Source organism: Pseudophryne corroboree, chromosome 7, assembly GCF_028390025.1.
Source record: "Pseudophryne corroboree isolate aPseCor3 chromosome 7, aPseCor3.hap2, whole genome shotgun sequence".
Lineage (NCBI taxonomy): Eukaryota > Metazoa > Chordata > Amphibia > Anura > Myobatrachidae > Pseudophryne > Pseudophryne corroboree.
Window position 1 is genome coordinate 2,393,302 of NC_086450.1, and position 19,638 is coordinate 2,412,939.

At 54.4% G+C, this 19,638-nt stretch overlaps 1 protein-coding gene across 1 annotated transcript in view; it reads right to left on the minus strand.

Moving 5' to 3' along the window:
- The window catches only part of CNBD2 (cyclic nucleotide binding domain containing 2), a 163,188-nt gene extending 144,336 nt beyond the window's left edge, over positions 1 to 18,852 (minus strand). Inside the window, exons 1-5 of the mRNA XM_063932157.1 lie at positions 18,687 to 18,852; positions 8,455 to 8,501; positions 5,687 to 5,812; positions 4,221 to 4,274; positions 1,006 to 1,169 (exon numbers count right to left, since the gene is read on the minus strand). Coding sequence (XP_063788227.1) covers positions 1,006 to 1,169; positions 4,221 to 4,274; positions 5,687 to 5,812; positions 8,455 to 8,501; positions 18,687 to 18,765 — 470 coding nt within the window. The 5' untranslated portion in view covers positions 18,766 to 18,852. The remainder of the gene's footprint in view (positions 1 to 1,005; positions 1,170 to 4,220; positions 4,275 to 5,686; positions 5,813 to 8,454; positions 8,502 to 18,686) is intronic.
- Positions 18,853 to 19,638: the final 786 nt, after the last annotated feature.

Below are 19,638 nucleotides of genomic sequence, written 5' to 3' on the forward strand. Positions count from 1 at the left end.
GGGAGAGAGGAGAGGGGGGAGAGGAGAGGGGGAGAGGAGAGGGGGGAGAGGATAGACAGAGAGGAGAGAGAGGGAGAGAGAGAGAGAGAGGATAGACAGAGAGGAGAGAGAGAGAGGATAGACAGAGAGGAGAGAGAGAGAGAGAGAGAGAGAGAGAGAGAGGATAGATAGAGAGGAGAGAGGAAGAGGCTAGAGTGAAAGAGAGAGAGGAGAGAGACAGAGAGGAGATAGAGAGGGAGGGAGAGGGGGGGAGGAGAGGAGGAGAGGGAGAGAGAGAGGGTGGAGAGGATAGACAGAGAGCAGAGAGAGAGGAAGAGGCTAGAGTGATAGAGAGGAGAGAGAGAGAGGGAAAGAGACACAGATAATTGACAGAGAGAGTGGCTAAAGTGATAGAGAGAGAGAGAGGAGAGGAGAGGAGAGGAGAGGAGAGGAGAGGAGAGGGAAAACACAAAGAACCTATCGGCACAATCCCACATCACCCTGGAAGTGTGAGACGGGTGATGAGACGCTGTTCCTGGGGCGTTGCGAGCGCAGGAGACAGAGGAGGGAAGGTGACTGTTAGGAATAAATAATTAGCGTCTCAGAACACGGGACCCCCGGGGCTAGAGTTTTACTATCCGCGTGGTCATCTATCGGGAATAGTAACCTGTGGCGAGCGAAGCGGAGCGAGCCGCCGTGCCTGAAGCGTGACGAGCGCAGTGAGCCCGCGAGAATACACGTTCTGATAGACTGAAGCAGCTTAGTGATGCTGACCCGGGGGTCCCACGTTCTGAACTCAAACCAGAATTAGCATTTATCTTTTAGGAGTAAAACGTGCACTAAGCCGAAGCCACCAATCAGACGCTTGCGTCCATTGTCTGACGGACGTAGTCGCATAAAAGCTAGTTGCTGATTGGTTGCTGTGATTCAGTGTAAATGCAGCCCTAATAAATAACCCGCAATAAATGTTACACTGCGTTACTGAGCGCAGCGCACGCTGTGACCTATAACGCTGGCGTCTAATACCTCTGGAAGCGGAACACCCTGGCCAGGAGCATCTGCAGGTGGTTACTGTAGTGCTGGTAGCTGGGGATGACCTGCAGGAGACTGCACAGGAGCCTGGTCTCCGCCTCTGTTCTCCGGGCGGGGTTCTTCCGCGTGATGAACTCGGCGTTCCTCGGGAAGTGATTCTATCAGGAGATGATCGGGGGATTTATTCCTTCATACAGACGTTTCCTGTGATTTATTGTTATGTCATGTGATTTATTATAACCTATAATACAACGTACAGGGGACCCTCCGTCCTGACCTCCTTATTCCACTTATTGGGATTATCAGGCAATATCTGCGGCTATTTTCGGGGGTTAGACACAAATATGAAGTATCCCCTGAATGGTAGCCGTTCAGATGGTCGACCATGTTATTGTCAACAGTCATTAGGTCGACCACTATTGGTAGACATTGACATGGTCGACATGGACACATGGTCGACACATGAAAAGGTCGACATGCGTTTTTCAAAAAAAAAAAATATTTTGTGGACCTTTTCCATACTTTACGATCCACGTGGACTACGATTGGGAATGGTAATCTGTGCCGAGCGCAGCGGTAGCAGAGCGAGGCACCTTATCTGAAGCATGGCGAGCGAAGCGAGGGGACACGGTGCACTAATTGGGGTTCCCCGTCACTTTACGCAAAAAACGACACCAAAAAAGGTTAAAAAAACTCATGTCGACCTTTTCATGTGTCGACCATGTGTCCATGTTGACCATGTCAATGTCGACCAATAGTGGTCGACCTAATGACTGTCGACCATAACATGGTCGACCATTCATACCGGAACCCCCCTGAATGTATGTAAGAGGGTCCACGTCCTTCCACGCTGCAAATGCCAATCACATAAATGATGAGGATCAATGACCCTTGCAGATTTCTGTACTGATTGACAGGCAGAGGCGGTCGCGGGGCAGGAGGGGTGTGTGCCAGTGGGCGTGTCCAGACCATTGCGGGGGCGGGCACACGGCAGCTGCGTGATGTCACACGCAGCCACTGCGACCCGGGACGTGGCGAGTAGCCACCTGCCAGCGCACAACAGCGATGCTTTTGCACCCTTGCAGGGGTGGGGAGTGGGGGGGGGGTAGGGCCTGACATGTGGGGCGGACTAGCCCTGGGCGTCCCCCCGGATGTCGGAGTAACTGAATCACCCCCGTAGTGCACTGTAGCTGGAGACAGTGGCGTATTTAGGGGGGGGGGCCCCCTGTCATTTTTAGTGCAGACTGACATGCGGACGAGCGTCCGCATGTCAGTCTACGGTCTCGTTTCCTCCCCTGCTGTTAGGAGGGACACGGAGGGCACAGTGCGCGCCTCTCCTGTGTCCCTCCTGGGTCTCCGGCGGCCGCTGGTCTCATAAAGGAAGTGCCGTTCGTGAGCACTTCCTTTATTACAGTGACCCGCGGCCGCCGGAGACACAGGAGGGACACAGGGAGGCGTGCACTGTGCCCTCCGTGTCCCTCCTAACAGCAGGGGAGCGGGGGGAGCAGCGGCGGCGGCGGAGGAAGGAAGGGGGGGGGGACGCACTGGGGGGGAATATCTGGCACTGGGGGCATATTTGGCAGGGAGGGGGGGGAGAATATCTGGCACTGGGGACATATATGGCACTGGGGGGAATATCTGGCACTGGGGGCATATATGGCACTGGGGGGGGGGATATCTGGCACTGGGGGCATATGTGGCACTGGGGGGGGATATCTGGCACTGGGGGCATATGTGGCACTGGGGGGGGAATATCTGGCACTGGGGCATATGTGGCACTGGGGGCATATATAGCACTGGGGGGGGGGGCGATATCTGGCACTGGGGGCATATGTGGCACTGTCGGGGAATATCTGGCACTGGGGGTATATGTGTACCTGGCACATGGGGGGGGGCTATATTTGGCACTCGGGGCATGTGAGTACCTGGCACCGTGGGGGAATATCTGGCACTGGGGACATATGTGGCACTGGGAGCACAGCCCTAGCAACAAGGACTACCTCCTAGCAACGAGCATGACACCCAGTGCATGAAACCCCTGGCAACGAGCATGACACCCAGTGCATGAAACCCCTGGCAACGAGCATGACACCCAGTGCATGAAACCCCTGGCAACGAGCATGACACCCTGAGCATGAAAACCCCTGGCACCGTGCATGGAACCAAGAGCATGAAACCCCTGGCAACGAGCATGACACCCAGTGCATGAAACCCCTGACAACGAGCAGGTATTTGAAAAGTAATTAGAAGCCTTACTGTAGGACTTAATGTGTAATGGGCATTGCGGTGTGTGGCATAATGTATCACGGACATTGCGGTGTGTGTCATAATGTGTCACAGGCATTACGGTGTATGGTATACTATATCGCTGGCATTGTGATATGTCGTATAATGTCTCAGGGTCATTGCAGTGTGTGGCATAATGTATCACGGACATTGCGGTGTGTGTCATAATGTGTCAGGCATTACGGTGTGTGGTATACTATATCACGGGCATTGTGGTATGTGGTATAATGTCTCAGGGTCATTGCAGTGTGGCATAATATATAACGGGCATTGCGGTGTGTGGCATAGGGTATAACGGGCATTGCGGTATGTGTCACAGGCATTACGGTGTATGGTATACTATATCACGGGCATTGTGGTATAATGTCTCAAGGTCATTGCAGTGTGTGGCATAATGTATAACGGGCATTGCGATTCCTGTCATAATGTGTCACAGGCATTATGGTGTGTGGCATAATGTGTCGGGGGCATTATGGTGTGTGCATATTGTGTCATGTGCATTATTGTGTGTGGAATAATGTCTAAGGGCCATTGCAGTATGTGGAATAATGTATACTGGGCATTACTATAAGGAGGAAAAATGACAAATAATGTAAGGGGCATGAATCAGGATTATTTTTCTTTCCTGTGGTGGCCAACGTCTGGGCGTGCAGGTTGCAAAACTGGGGTATAAGGTAGTCTTTTCCTGCAATACCACGCCCATTCAAACGAAGCCACGCCCATTCCAATGAAGCCACGCCCCTTATGGTGCCCCCCCCCCCCCCCCCCCCCCCCCCCCTGTAATTTTTTTCTGGATCCGCCCCTGGCTGGAGAGACCGTTTCTTGTACAATGGAGATAACTGTAGAAATATATATTTGTAACATATTGAATTAAGAAGAACATGATCAGTTAAATAGAACGGTAACAGTGAAACCTGCGCCACCTTTCTGGTCCTGAACAGGGTGTGGTCAAAGCTGGTTTTGCCGGAATCCTCTTCCTGCAATAAAACAGAATTACATGTCCGAAGTGTCTCTCATAGTTTATACAGCGGGTAAGGAAAATATATTTTACATGGAGTCCCTTGTGGGGGTGGCTAATGGGTGGGGGGGTGTCATGGGCGTGTCTGTGTTAGGGACTGCGTCAAGGGCGCATCAGAAGAAGAAGAGGCCTGTGTGCAGCCTCTGTCTGGGCCCCTGCTCTCTAGCCGGCAGAGTGATAGACCCTGGGCACTAGGGTCACTAGGAGAGTGCGCATGTGCAGGTCTCCAGGAAAATGGTGCGGCGGCCATTTTCACAGTGATTTTCCTACTACACATGCACAAAATGCAGAGAAAATGTCAGCGACGGCAAGTATTGAAAAAATGGGTGCAGGGTGTGCGGTGTGGGACCCTGGGGCCACACTGCACCCATTATAGATACGCCAGTGGACTGCGTACAAAGATGCAGTTCCACTGACACATGTGACATGGGCCTTCCGCCATTCTGTACATGCCATAGGCAGATACATAGTCCTATGGTGCAGTCCACCGAGAGCACATTGGAGGATTGCGCTGCTGCCAGGGGGCATCTCATAGGACACCCATCTGCCGCGTTTTTAATATAAAGACACCGGTAACTGCAACAAAAATCGCAGCCGCTACAGCACCTGCACCCTCCTCTGAATCACCGCGACTTCTGTCTGTGTACACTATGGTCCCGCAAGCTTGCTGCCCGTCAGCGCTCCACATTAATGCCCTTATTTATCAATGAGTGATAAATTGCACCAGCCAATCCGCTCTGATTAGCTGGTGCAATTTCTCATTCACAGTGAAATGTATCACTCATTGATAAATAAGGGCTTAGTATAGTATGTGTACCGGCAGTCATCGGGGGAACAGAAATTAACGTCCAAGGCCTGTTTTCTCCTAACCAAGGTGAGTGCACGTGGGGATCAGATCCTACCAGCTGGGGGCGCTCATCCAAATCAGATCAGGAATTATTACGCGGGGGAATGCCCCCTCGATTGCACAATACCCCTGACTTGTGGGCGTGTCATGGGAGCGTCATGGGTGTGTATGGGGGAGGGGCGCCTGTCTGTGGCGGATCTCTTACACCCCAGCATGGGGCTGGGGCAAGTGCAGATACTAATGGTGGCAGTTACAGCAGCCGGAGCACATGGGTGACGCGGGTTTCCGCCTCCGGACGCATTAGCTGAACGGATACTGGCATTAGCACCGGGCAGGGAATCAGGCGGCTGCCCGCTACTACAGCCAGTGTGCCTGCGGCTGAGGATGAGCGCCACTCTGTGCTGGTGTGAATAGCGATGGCCGGGCGATTACACGGGATCGGGTCACCCCTCTGCTGTCCATATGTTACAGTTTATTATACGTATATGCGTAATCTGATAATATAAAGCGGCCATATTGCTTACGCCTTCCACCGATATCACGGAATCTGTCGCTACGAGCTGACATCCGGGGAATCCCCTCAGCCGCTGGCGGAAGATCTTACAGACTCTGCACATTATCCGGATTTCCTCAGCGAGTCGTTGCAAGGTCTGAAATGCAAAACTGGTTATTATCCGGCATTTCCGTCGCTGACACGCCTTACATACATACCATCCATGTGGCCGAACCAGTGAGGACTGGGACGCCCACTGTTAGCGCACGCTGTAATACCAGTAAGGGCGTCATTATACTCCACCACCAGTCGCACCACCGACACCCGTAGCCAGCACCGTGCCCAACCTGGCCCGGGAGAAGGCGCGCACAGCAAAACACAGGACGGGTGAGACACATAATACCCCTTTCAGACCGCGTAGCCGGGTGGCACCTGGGATTTGTACACAGATCCTTCCTGGGTGCGACCCGGCTGAGACTCCTTTACAGTCTGGCTTATTGCCGGGTTGGTGACATCACTGCCGACGCATCCGGAGGCGGCACTTGGAGATGAGATGATCTACAGTACAAGTGCCGCCTCTTCCCATTCAGTGAGCGTGTGCCGGGACGACGCATCTTACCCGTTCACACCGCACCACGAGCTGGGACAAATACGCGTTCAACCCTGCTCACAGTAGCGGATCTTGCCACGGGTAAGCAGGACATTTGCAGCACACACGATACACATGACACTACACGCAGCTTTAGGGGTAGCGTGGGGGAGATTAGCGCTTCCGGCTGAGAGCGCGGGCAGTGACCTGGCAGATGAAGGCGGCTCGGTGCCAAGGTCTGGCTAGCGATCGCCTGTCATGTGGCAGACAGGGGGATAATATTGTGCTGTGTGGGAGTGGCCAGTGCCATGTGGGTCTGACCAGTGTTGTGTGGGAGTAACCACTGCTGTGTGGGAGTGGCCAGTGATGTGTGGGAGTGGCCAGTGCTGTGTGGGCGTGAACAGTGCTGTGTGGGAGTGGTCAGAGCCGCATGGGCGTGTACAGCCCTGTACTATCAGCCCCAATGTGCTCAGAAATATGTAACTGTAGAAGATTTGTATGGGGGGTCATTCCGAGTTGATCGCTCGCTAGCTGATTTTAGCAGCCGTGCAGACGCTATGCCGCCTCCCACTGGGAGTGTATTTTAGCTTAGCAGAAGTGCGAACGCTTGTATCGCAGAGCGCCTGCAAAAATGTTCTGTGTAGTTTCAGAGTAGCTCAAAACCTACTCAGCGCCTGCGATCATTTCAGACCGTTCAGTTCCTGTTTTGACGTCACGAACACGCCCTGCGTTCGGCCAGCCACGCCTGCGTTTTTCCGCACACTCCCTGAAAACGGTCAGTTGCCACCCAGAAACGCCCTCTTCATGTCAAATCACTCTGCGGCAGCCAGTGCAACTGAAATGCATTGCTAGACCCTGTGCAAAACTGCATAATTCGTTGTGCCCGTACGTCACTTGTGCGCATTGCGCCGCATAGTCGCCTGCGCAGAACTGCTGTTTTTTAGCCTGATCGCTGCACTGCGAACAATTGCAGCTAGCGATCAACTCGGAATGACCCCCATAATCTTATAGAAATACATCTTTAATACCTATGATTTATTGGTGACCGTGTGGCCAGCAGGGGGCTGGTTGGTATCATGCTCTTATGATGATGGACCTATTTGTCTGTGGCGCCTCCGGTTATAGGGGGTCATTCCCAGTTGATCGCTCGCTAGCAGTTTTTAGCAGCCGTGCAAACGCATTGTCGCCGCCCACCGGGAGTGTATTTTCGCTTTGCAGAAGTGTGAACGCCTGTGAGGCAGAGCGCCTGCAAAAACATCTTGCGCAAAACAAGACCAGCCCTGTAGTTACTCTTCGTGTGCATTGATTCTAACGTTGGAGGGACGGCTTTTGATGTCACACACCCGCCCAGCGTTCGCCCAGCCACGCCTGCGTTTTCCCCGACATGCCTGCGTTTTTCTAAGCACTCCCTAAAAACGGTCGGTTGACACCCAGAAACGCACCTTTCCTGTCAATCTTCCTGCGTTGTGCCGTGCGACTGAGAGCTTCGCTAGAACCTGTGCAAAACCCCAAAGGACTTTGTACCTGTATGTCACGCTGTGCGCATTTCGGTGCATACGCATGCGCAGACATGCAGATTTTTAGCCTGATTGCTGCTCTGCGACCAACGGCAGCTAGCGATCAACTCGGAATGACCCCCATAGTCACATCCGCCCCATTGTTAACCCTGACAATCGACGCTATTTTGTCCTCATGTTTTCATCCGTGGTCACATGCGCCAGCGCAGAATAAAACGTACGCGTCTGTTTGTTAATGTAATTCTGACCTTTATTTACATATACGTATATAATAGATTGCCCAGAGGATGTTACACTGAGCGCACTTACTTATGGCAGTGGTTCCCAAATGGCGCCCTAGAGCAAGGGTGGGGAACCTTCGGCCCTCCAGCTGTTGTTGAACTACACATACCAGCATGCCCTGCAACAGTTTTGCTATTTGGCCATGCTAAAACTGTTGCAGGGCATGCTGGGATGTGTAGTGTAACAACAGCTGGAGGGCCGCAGGTTCCCCACCCCTGCCCTAGAGCAGCAGAATTGTTCTCACGGCGCCCCCAGTGCAAACGTTTCTTATTGTGTCACCCTGAGGGTCAGTTATGTGGTTCGGGAGAAGAATCACTTCCGTCTGTCCGCATATTAATGATTAGCAGCCGCCAGCGCTGGTTTTGCGTATTACATTGACTGTAAAATAATGTGAATTGGTTCTACGTGTACCTTGCGCTGTCTCTCAGGGGTCACAGAAGGCGACTTTTCCTCAAGTCCTGAAAGATATACGTTGTGATTGTTAGATCAGCAATAAGATACTTCTATAGAACGCTCCCGGATTTCCCAGTTATTAGTGACATTTCTGGCTGAAAGATCTCTGAAATAAAAGTAAAGAACCCTATAGAGAGTAAGCGTGTGAGCAGGGCCCTCCGACCTCTATGACTGTCTGTTATGACCCAGTTTTGTTTTATCACGGTTTACAATTGTAAAGCGCAACGGAATTTGCTGCGCTATATAAGAAACGCTTAATAAATAAATAAGAACAACTGAGTGGAGGTAAAAAACCAAACATACAATCGCTTTGTTTAATCTGAGGGGTGAGCATTAAGGGGCTAATTCAGACCCGATCGCTGCCTCTACAGTCTGAAGCGCGGGCGCACTGCGTGTGCGCACCCCGTGAGGCCCAATGAGATGCGAAAGCATCTCAGGGATGCAATCGCCTCTGCCTGATTGACAGGTAGAAGCAGTTGCGGGGCGGGAGGGGGCGCGCCAACGGCATTAGAACGCTGTTGGTGGGGCGCGGTGTGAGCAACGCAGACGTGTCCGGACCATTGCAGGGGACAGGCCGCGGCGGCTGCGTGACATCACACGCAGCAACTGCGACCCAGAAAATGCCGGGTAGCCGCCTGCCAGTGCAGCTAGGCTGTGCAGGCAGGGAGCTACTTGGCGGGTGCGAAAGCATCACCGCCGTACGATGCTTTTGCACCCGTGCGTGCAGGCGGATTAGCCCTGTGCTGGGCGTCCCCCCGCATGTCTGTGACACTGATCGTAGATGTACTAAATTTATCTCATCTACAATCAGGTCTGAATCACACCTTAAGTTTCCAGATGTGCGGTGCGTGGGCGATCTGACTGGCTGTGACCTGGAATCCCGGACGTCAGGTTCTTGTACAGACCATGGCCCTCATTCCGAGTTGTTCGCTCGGTATTTTTCATCGCATCGCAGTGAAAATCCGCTTAGTGCGCATGCGCAATGTTCGCACTGCGACTGCGCCAAGTAACTTTACTATGAAGAAAGTATTTTTACTCACGGCTTTTTCTTCGCTCCGGCGATCGTAATGTGATTGACAGGAAATGGGTGTTACTGGGCGGAAACACGGCGTTTCAGGGGCGTGTGGCTGAAAACGCTACCGTTTCCGGAAAAAACGCAGGAGTGGCCGGAGAAACGGTGGGAGTGCCTGGGCGAACGCTGGGTGTGTTTGTGACGTCAACCAGGAACGACAAGCACTGAAATGATCGCACAGGCAGAGTAAGTCTGAAGCTACTCTGAAACTGCTAAGTAGTTAGTAATCGCAATATTGCGAATACATCGGTCGCAATTTTAAGAAGCTAAGATTCACTCCCAGTAGGCGGCGGCTTAGCGTGTGTAACTCTGCTAAATTCGCCTTGCGACCGATCAACTCGGAATGAGGGCCTATATACAGATGAGGCAGCTCCATCGCAAACGAGCACTCCCGGCGTGACAAGGCGATCTGTCCGCCTAGTTACGCCGGGAGTGCACAGAGACGCTTCCATTCAGAGCGTCTAAGTCCGAGCGCGTGGACGGAGACGCTCTCCATTCAAGTGAATGGGGCGCATCTCCGTCACGGACGCGTGTGCCTGGGCGGACGGGGACGCTCTAGGCGATAGGCGCTCCATCTGTATAAGCACCACTGGTTACAGATATGTCCCAGAGATTGCAGATTATTTTCAGCAAACACTGGGTCTAATTCAGACCTGATCGCAGCAGCAGATTTGTTAGCTAATGGGCATAATAATGGCCCTCATTCCGAGTTGATCGCTCGCAAGGCGATTTTAGCAGAGTTGCTCACGCTAAGCCGCCGCCTACTGGGAGTGAATCTTAGCTTCCTAAAATTGCGAACGAAGTATTCGCAATATTGCGATTACACACCTCGTAGCAGTTTCTGAGTAGCTTCAGACTTACTCTGCCTGTGCGATCAGTTCAGTGCTTGTCGTTCCTGGTTTGACGTCACAAACACTCCCAGCGTTCGCCCAGACACTCCCCCGTTTCTCCGGCCACTCCTGCGTTTTTTCCGGAAACGGTAGCGTTTTTTCCCACACGCCCATAAAACGGCCTGTTTCCGCCCAGTAACACCCATTTCCTGTCAATCACATTACGATCGCCAGAACGATGAAAAAGCCGTGAGTAAAATTACTAAGTGCATAGCAGATTTACTTGGCGCAGTCGCAGTGCGAACATTGCGCATGCGCACTAAGCGGAAAATCTCTGCGATGCGATGAAATTTACCGAGCGAACAACTCGGAATGAGGGCCAATGTGCACTGCAGGTGGGGCAGATGTAACATGTGCAGAGAGAGTTAGATTTGGGTGGGTTATATTGTTTCTGTGCAGGGTAAATACTGGCTGCTTTATTTTTACACTGCAATTTAGATTTCAGTTTAAACACACCCCACCCACATCTAACTCTCTCTGCACATGTTACATCTGCCCCACCTGCAGTGCACATGGGGGTTCATTCAGACCTGATCGCACGCTAGGTTTTTTTTCACTGCGCTGCAATCAGGTCATAACTGCGCATGCGTATGCACCACAATGTGCAGGCGCGTTGCACGGGTACAAATCGGATCGTTGCTGAGCGATTGATTTAACGAAGGATCCATTCGCACAGCTCATCAATTTAGTAGAAACGATCTGCAGATCTGCAAACTGTTACATACCCTCCAACACTGCTGTGCCAAAAACGGGTCCAAATTGTGTAAGGGGGCGTGGCCACAGGTAAAGGAATGTATAGGATTGGGAGATGCCAAAACCTGGTACCAAGCCCTTTTTGGCCTGTACAGACCATAAAAAACCGGTACTGTGGCCGAAAAGGTAGAAATGGAGGGTGTGCGGTTACCATACACCAGCAATATGCAGCCCCCAGTGATCTGTGACATTCCACATGTTACATAATGTAATTTGACAATCACAGGGGATGTTTGGTTGGAATCTGCGACTTGTGAGGCCCATACTGTACATCTATTTACACAATCATCTGCAGAACGCCTCTTATAACGCCTTGGCTTACTGTGCACTTACCTTAAAGGAACGACCTACAATTGTAAGTGTTTTAATGGTGTGTTTCTCTGCTTTGCTATGCTTGTAGTACACTGCCTCCGGCACTGCGATATTGGGCCTAATCACACCTGATCGCTAGGCTGCGTTTTTTGCATCCCTGCGATCAGGTAGTCGATGCCTACAGAGGGAGGGGGTAGTCGCTGTGCAGGAGTGTGATTACATGTGCAGGGGGAGGGGGTAGTCGCTGTGCAGGGGTGTGATCACATGTGCAGGGGAGGGGGTAGTCGCTGTGCAGGGGTGTGATTACATGTGCAGGGGAGGGGGTAGTCGCTGTGCAGGAGTGTGATTACATGTGCAGGGGGAGGGGGTAGTCGCTGTGCAGGGGTGTGATTACATGTGCAGGGGAGGGGGTAGTCGCTGTGCAGGGGTGTGATTACATGTGCAGGGGAGGGGGTAGTCGCTGTGCAGGAGTGTGATTACATGTGCAGGGGGAGGGGGTAGTCGCTGTGCAGGGGTGTGATTACATGTGCAGGGGAGGGGGTAGTCGCTGTGCAGGGGTGTGATTACATGTGCAGGGGGAGCGGGTAGTCGCTGTGCAGGGGTGTGATCACATGTGCAGGGGGAGGGGGTAGTTGCTGTGCAGGGGTGTGATTACATGTGCAGGGGGAGGGGGTAGTCACTGTGCAGGGGTGTGATTACATGTGCAGAGGAAGGGGGTAGTCGCTGTGCAGGGGTGTGATCACATGTGCAGGGGGAGGGGGTAGTCGCTGTGCAGGGGTGTGATTACATGTGCAGGGGGAGGGGGTAGTCGCTGTGCAGGGGTGTGATCGCATGTGCAGGGGGAGGGGGTAGTCACTGTGCAGGGGTGTGATTACATGTGCAGGGGGAGGGGGTAGTCGCTGTGCAGGGGTGTGATTACATGTGCAGGGGGAGGGGGTAGTCGCTGTGCAGGGGTGCGATCGCATGTGCAGGGGGAGGGGGTAGCCGCTGTGCAGGGGTGTGATTACATGTGCAGGGGAGGGGGTAGTCGCTGTGCAGGGGTGTGATTACATGTGCAGGGGGAGGGGGTAGTCGCTGTGCAGGGGGGTGATCACATGTGCAGGGGGAGGGGGTAGTCGCTGTGCAGGGGTGTGATCACATGTGCAGGGGGAGGGGGTAGTCGCTGTGCAGGGGTATGATCACATGTGCAGGGGGAGGGGGTAGTCACTGTGCAGGGGTGTGATTACATGTGCAGGGGGAGGGGGTAGTCGCTGTGCAGGGGTGTGATTACATGTGCAGGGGGAGGGGGTAGTCGCTGTGCAGGGGTGTGATCACATGTGCAGGGGGAGGGGGTAGTCGCTGTGCAGGGGTGCGATCACATGTGCAGGGGGAGGGGGTAGTCGCTGTGCAGGGGTGTGATCGCATGTGCAGGGGGAGGGGGTAGTCGCTGTGCAGGGGTGTGATCACATGTGCAGGGGGAGGGGGTAGTCGCTGTGCAGGGGTGTGATTACATGTGCAGGGGGAGGGGGTAGTCGCTGTGCAGGGGTGTGATTACATGTGCAGGGGGTAGTCGCTGTGCAGGGGTGTGATTACATGTGCAGGGGGAGGGGGTAGTCGCTGTGCAGGGGTGTGATTACATGTGCATGGGGAGGGGGTAGTCGCTGTGCAGGGGTGTGATTACATGTGCAGGGGGAGGGGGTAGTCACTGTGCAGGGGTGTGATTACATGTGCAGGGGGAGGGGGTAGTCGCTGTGCAGGGGTGTGATTACATGTGCAGGGGGAGAGGGTAGTCGCTGTGCAGGGGTGTGATTACATGTGCAGGGGGAGGGGGTAGTCGCTGTGCAGGAGTGTGATCACATGTGCAGGGGGAGGGGGTAGTCGCTGTGCAGGGGTGCGATTACATGTGCAGGGGGAGGGGGTAGTCGCTGTGCAGGGGTGTGATTACATGTGCAGGGGGAGGGGGTAGTCGCTGTGCAGGGGTGTGATTACATGTGCAGGGGGAGGGGGTAGTCGCTGTGCAGGGGTGCGATCACATGTGCAGGGGGAGGGGGTAGTCGCTGTGCAGGGGTGTGATTACATGTGCAGGGGGAGGGGGTAGTCGCTGTGCAGGAGTGTGATTGCATGTGCAGGGGGAGGGGGTAGTCGCTGTGCAGGGGTGTGATTACATGTGCAGGGGGAGGGGGTAGTCGCTGTGCAGGGGTGTGATCGCATGTGCAAGGGGAGGGGGTAGTCGCTGTGCAGGAGTGTGATCACATGTACAGGGGGAGGGGGTAGTCGCTGTGCAGGGGTGTGATCACATGTGCACAGGGAGGGGGTAGTCGCTGTGCAGGGGTGTGATTACATGTGCAGGGGAGGGGGTAGTCGCTGTGCAGGGGTGTGATTACATGTGCAGGGGGAGAGGGTAGTCGCTGTGCAGGGGTGTGATCACATGTGCAGGGGGAGGGGGTAGTTGCTGTGCAGGGGTGCGATCACATGTGCAGGGAGAGGGGGTAGTCGCTGTGCAGGAGTGTGATTACATGTGCAGGGGGAGGGGGTAGTCGCTGTGCAGGGGTGTGATTACATGTGCAGGGGGAGGGGGTAGTCGCTGTGCAGGGGTGTGATTACATGTGCAGGGGGAGGGGGTAGTCGCTGTGCTGGAGTGTGATTACATGTGCAGGGGGAGGGGGTAGTCGCTGTGCAGGAGTGTGATTACATGTGCAGGGGGAGGGGCTAGTCGCTGTGCAGGGGTGTGATCACATGTGCAGGGGAGGGGGTAGTCGCTGTGCAAGGGTGTGATTACATGTGCAGGGGGAAGGGGTAGTCGCTGTGCAGGGGTGTGATTACATGTGCAGGGGAGGGGGTAGTCGCTGTGCAGGGGTGTGATTACATGTGCAGGGGGAGGGGGTAGTCGCTGTACAAGGGTGTGATTACATGTGCAGGGGGAGGGGGTAGTCGCTGTGCAGGGGTGTGATCGCATGTGCAAGGGGAGGGGGTAGTCGCTGTGCAGGGGTGTGATTACATGTGCAGGGGGAGGGGGTAGTCGCTGTGCAGGGGTGTGATCACATGTGCAGGGGGAGGGGGTAGTCGCTGTGCAGGGGTGTGATCACATGTGCAGGGGGAGGGGGTAGTCGCTGTGCAGGGGTGTGATTACATGTGCAGGGAGAGGGGGTAGTCGCTGTGCAGGGGTGTGATTACATGTGCAGGGGAGGGGGTAGTCGCTGTGCAGGGGTGTGATTACATGTGCAGGGGAGGGGGTAGTCGCTGTGCAGGGGTGTGATCGCATGTGCAAGGGGAGGGGGTAGTCGCTGTGCAGGGGTGTGATTACATGTGCAGGGGGAGGGGGTAGTCGCTGTGCAGGGGTGTGATCACATGTGCAGGGGGAGGGGGTAGTCGCTGTGCAGGGGTGTGATTACATGTGCAGGGAGAGGGGGTAGTCGCTGTGCAGGGGTGTGATTACATGTGTAGGGGGAGGGGGTAGTCGCTGTGCAGGGGTGTGATTACATGCGCAGGGGGAGGGGGTAGTCACTGTGCAGGGGTGTGATTACATGTGCAGGGGGAGGGGGTAGTCGCTGTGCAGGGGTGTGATTACATGTGCAGGGGGAGGGGGTAGTCGCTGTGCAGGGGTGTAATTACATGTGCAGGGGGAGGGGGTAGTCGCTGTGCAGGGGTGTGATTACATGTGCAGGGGGAGGGGGTAGTCGCTGTGCAGGGGTGTGATTACATGTGCAGGGGGAGGGGGTAGTCGCTGTGCAGGGGTGCGATCACATGTGCAGGGGGAGGGGGTAGTCGCTGTGCAGGGGTGTGATCACATGTGCAGGGGGAGGGGGTAGTCGCTGTGCAGGGGTGTGATTACATGTGCAGGGGGAGGGGGTAGTCGCTGTGCAGGGGTATGATCACATGTGCATGGGGAGGGGGTAGTCGCTGTGCAGGGGTGTGATTACATGTGCAGGGGGAGGGGGTAGTCGCTGTGCAGGGGTGTGATTACATGTGCAGGGGGAGGGGGTAGTCGCTGTGCAGGGGTGTGATTACATGTGCAGGGGGAGGGGGTAGTCGCTGTGCAGGGGTGTGATCACATGTGCAGGGGGAGGCGGTATTTGCTGTGCAGGGGTGTGATCACATGTGCAGGGGGAGGGGGTAGTCGCTGTGCAGGGGTGCGATCACATGTGCAGGGGGAGGGGGTAGTCGCTGTGCAGGGGTGCGATTACATGTGCAGGGGGAGGGGGTAGTCGCTGTGCAGGGGTGTGATCACATGTGCAGGGGGAGGGGGTAGTCGCTGTGCAGGGGTGTGATCACATGTGCAGGGGGAGGGGGTAGTCGCTGTGCAGGGGTGCGATCACATGTGCAGGGGGAGGGGGTAGTCGCTGTGCAGGGGTGCGATCGTATGTGCAGGGGGAGGGGGTAGTTGCTGTGCAGGGGTGTGATTACATGTGCAGGGGGAGGGGGTAGTCGCTGTGCAGGGGTGTGATTACATGTGCAGGGGGAGGGGGTAGTCGCTGTGCAGGGGTGTGATTACATGTGCAGGGGGAGGGGGTAGTCGCTGTGCAGGGGTGTGATCACATGTGCAGGGGGAGGGGGTAGTCGCTGTGCAGGGGTGTGATCGCATGTGCAGGGGGAGGGGGTAGTCGCTGTGCAGGGGTGTGATCACATGTACAGGGGGAGGGGGTAGTCGCTGTGCAGGGGTGTGATTACATGTGCAGGGGGAGGGGGAAGTCGCTGTGCAGGGGTGTGATTACATGTGCAGGGGGAGGGGGTAGTCGCTGTGCAGGGGTGTGATCGCATGTGCAGGGGGAGGGGGTAGTCGCTGTGCAGGGGTGTGATCACATGTGCAGGGGGAGGGGGTAGTCGCTGTGCAGGGGTGTGATTACATGTGCAGGGGGAGGGGGTAGTCGCTGTGCAGTGGTGTGATTACATGTGCAGGGGAGAGGGTAGTCGCTGTGCAGGGGTGCGATCACATGTGTAGGAGAGCTGCGCGGTCTCTGCACAGCCCAGGACTTACTCTTCCAGTGCGATGATCGGGGCCGGGAACCCTCCCTTCGCGCCTGGCCCCTCCTGCGTTTCTCCGGACACTCCCTGAAAACGGTCAGTTGCCGCCCACAAATGGCCTATTCCTGTCAGTCACATTGCGATCGCCCATGCGATCGCTTTTCTCGCACCATCCCGTCGCTGACCGGCGCTCCCTGTCGCTGCGGACCGACGCGCCTGCGCATTGCAGTGCATACGCATGTGCAGTTCAGGCCTGATCGCCCGCTGTATGAAAACGCAGCCTAGCGATCAGCTCTGAACTAGCCCCATTGTCCAGGAGCGTGTAATAACAGTCTGTTCCAGCGCGCTATTATACAGACGGCGGGTCGTAATCACGTTATCAGCAGAACTTGGGACATCTGTAGAATTCATTGCATCAACTTTCAAGGCTTAGGGCCCCATTTACCAACGAGACATAACCTGTAGCACTCGCTAACGGGGCAATGTCCTCAACAGACAGCGGTAAGCGAAGTTTGCCCCTGTACCGCTATAGATGGCGAGGGCGGTATGGTCCCCATTGCCGGCTATGGGGATGCAGCAGCACAGCCTTCCGGGTATTTCCGGGTCTCAGACAGATAATACTGTCACATGACACAGAAGCCTGCCGCCAGCAGAGCGAGGGATGGCGCAGAGGAGGAGAGGTAAGTATTGCTGAGTACCAGCTGCATATCCGTTAGTATCGCAGTTATAGTGACATATGTCTATAGGGCCCATCATCCGCTTCTATTGCTGCAGAACAGATGATAGTCCGTAACACATTACCCTGATAAAGGACTACTGGCCCTCATTCCGAGTTGTTCGCTCGCAAGCTGCTTTTAGCAGCATTGCACACGCTAAGCCGCCGCCTACTGGGAGGTATCTTAGCTTAGCAAAATTGCGAACGAAAGATTCTCAAAATTGCGAATAGACATTTCTTTGCAGTTTCTGAGTAGCTCAGGACTTACTCCTACACTGCGATCAGTTCAGTGCTTGTCGTTCCTGGTTTGACGTCACAAACACACCCAGCGTTCACCCAGACACTCCTCCGTTTCTCCAGCCACTCCCGCGTTTTTCCCAGAAACGGTAGCGTTTTTTCACACACTCCCATAAAACGTCCAGTTTCCGCCCAGAAACACCCACTTCCTGCAATCACACTACGATCACCAGAATGAAGAAAAAACCTCGTAATGCCGTGAGTAAAATACCAAACTTCTTAGCAAATTTACTTGGCGCAGTCGCAGTGCGAAAATTGCGCATGCGCAATTTGCGGAAAATCGCTGCGAAGCGATGAAATATAACGAGCGAACAACTCGGAATGAGGGCCATTGTTTCTACAGGTAACTACAGTGTCACACAACTAGCCGGCTGGCTGGAACGAGAACCTGCTAATGTAGTAATCTGGTAATGTGGTAATGTATGGGGGTAGGTGACCACCGGCCAATGGTGGTCATTCCGAGTTGATCGCTCGCTAGCTGTTTTTAGCAGCCGTGCAAACGCTAGGCCGCCGCCCACTGGGAGTGTATTTTAGCTTAGCAGAAGTGCGAACGAAAGGATCGCAGAGCGGCTACAAAATAATTTTCTGCAGTTTCAGAGTAGCTCAATACCTACTCAGCGCTTGCGATCACTTCAGACTGTTCAGTTCCTGTTTTGACGTCACGAACACGCCCTGCGTTCGCCCAGCCATGCCTGCGTTTTTCCTGGCACGCCTGCGTTTTTCCTGGCACGCCTGCGTTTTTCCGAACACTCCCTGAAAAAGGTCAGTTGACACCCAGAAACGCCCACTTCATGTCAATCACTCTGCGGCCAGCAATGCGACTGAAAAGCTTCGCTAGACCCTGTGTGAAACTACATTGTTCGTTTTAATAGTACGTTGCGCGTGCGCATTGCGCCGCATACGCATGCGCAGAAGTGCCGTTTTTTGGCCACATAGCTGCACAGCGAACGAATGCAGCTAGCGATCAACTCGGAATTACCCCCATGTCTCCCAAACGCAGAAAAACACACAATAAAGGTAACGGAGACAAGTTGGATAAATCCATTTGATGTAACAATGCGCCCAAGCGACCAACGTCATCCATATTCCTGCGTTTGGGAGAAGACGGCCGAATGTCATTGCTCTCAGTATGGAAACAGACAATCTACTGCCAGGTCCAGAGAGATTCTGAGTAACGATTGGCCAATTAGCAATGGGACCATGTACACACCTTCCTCTCTGCTGATTCCATCTTCCAGTCCCACGTGTTGCGGGTCCAGCGTGGTAGCGCAGTTCTCCATGCCCTTCATTACTTACAGACTGCAGGAACGCTTCATGGTGGGGAGTGTCCCTGCACCCACTGGTGGCAGCAGATGTGGCCAGGAAACCACCAAGAACCACCGGCCACTGTGACATCACCAGACTATGGAATCATGGGGGGAATTCTGAGTTGATCGCAGCAGGACCTTTGTTAGCAGTTGGGCAAAACCATGTGCACTGCAGGGGAGGCAGATGTAACATGTGCAGAGAGAGTTAGATTTGGGTGGGTTATATTGTTTCTGTGCAGGGTAAATGCTGGCTGCATTATTTTTACACTGCAATTTAGATTTCAGATTGAACACACCCCACCCAAATCTAACTCTCTCTGCACATGTTACATCTGCCTCCCCTGCAGTGCACATGGTTTTGCCCAATTACTAAAAAAATTCCTGCTGCGATCAACTTGGAATTACCCCCATATGGGGCTTCTTTCTTCTGTATATGACCAGACTGAGGTCCCTGAGAGCTCACTCAGCGAATCGGAGATAAAGTACCAGCCAATCAGCTCCTTACTGCCATGTCACATGCTGGGTTTGAAAAATGACAGTTAGGAGCTGATTGGCTGGTGCTTCATCACCTTCCACTTTATCACTTCACCAGGCTTAGTAAATCAGCCTCATGGTCTCTCGGCGGGGCCTGACGTTTCCATACCTCCCAACTTTCTTTAATTGTGGAGCGGGACACTTGCGCGGCTTCGCAGAGCGCGTTCCCGAAAAGGGGCGTGGCCTATGAAAAGGGGGCGTGGCTTAGCAAGAGGACCCGCGATCGCGAGCCACGCCCCCGTTTTCGTCCCTGAGGGGGCATGCCCAGCGCTCTGTGAGCAGCTGGCATGCTCCCTCTCCCTCTGACTCCACTGAATAGAC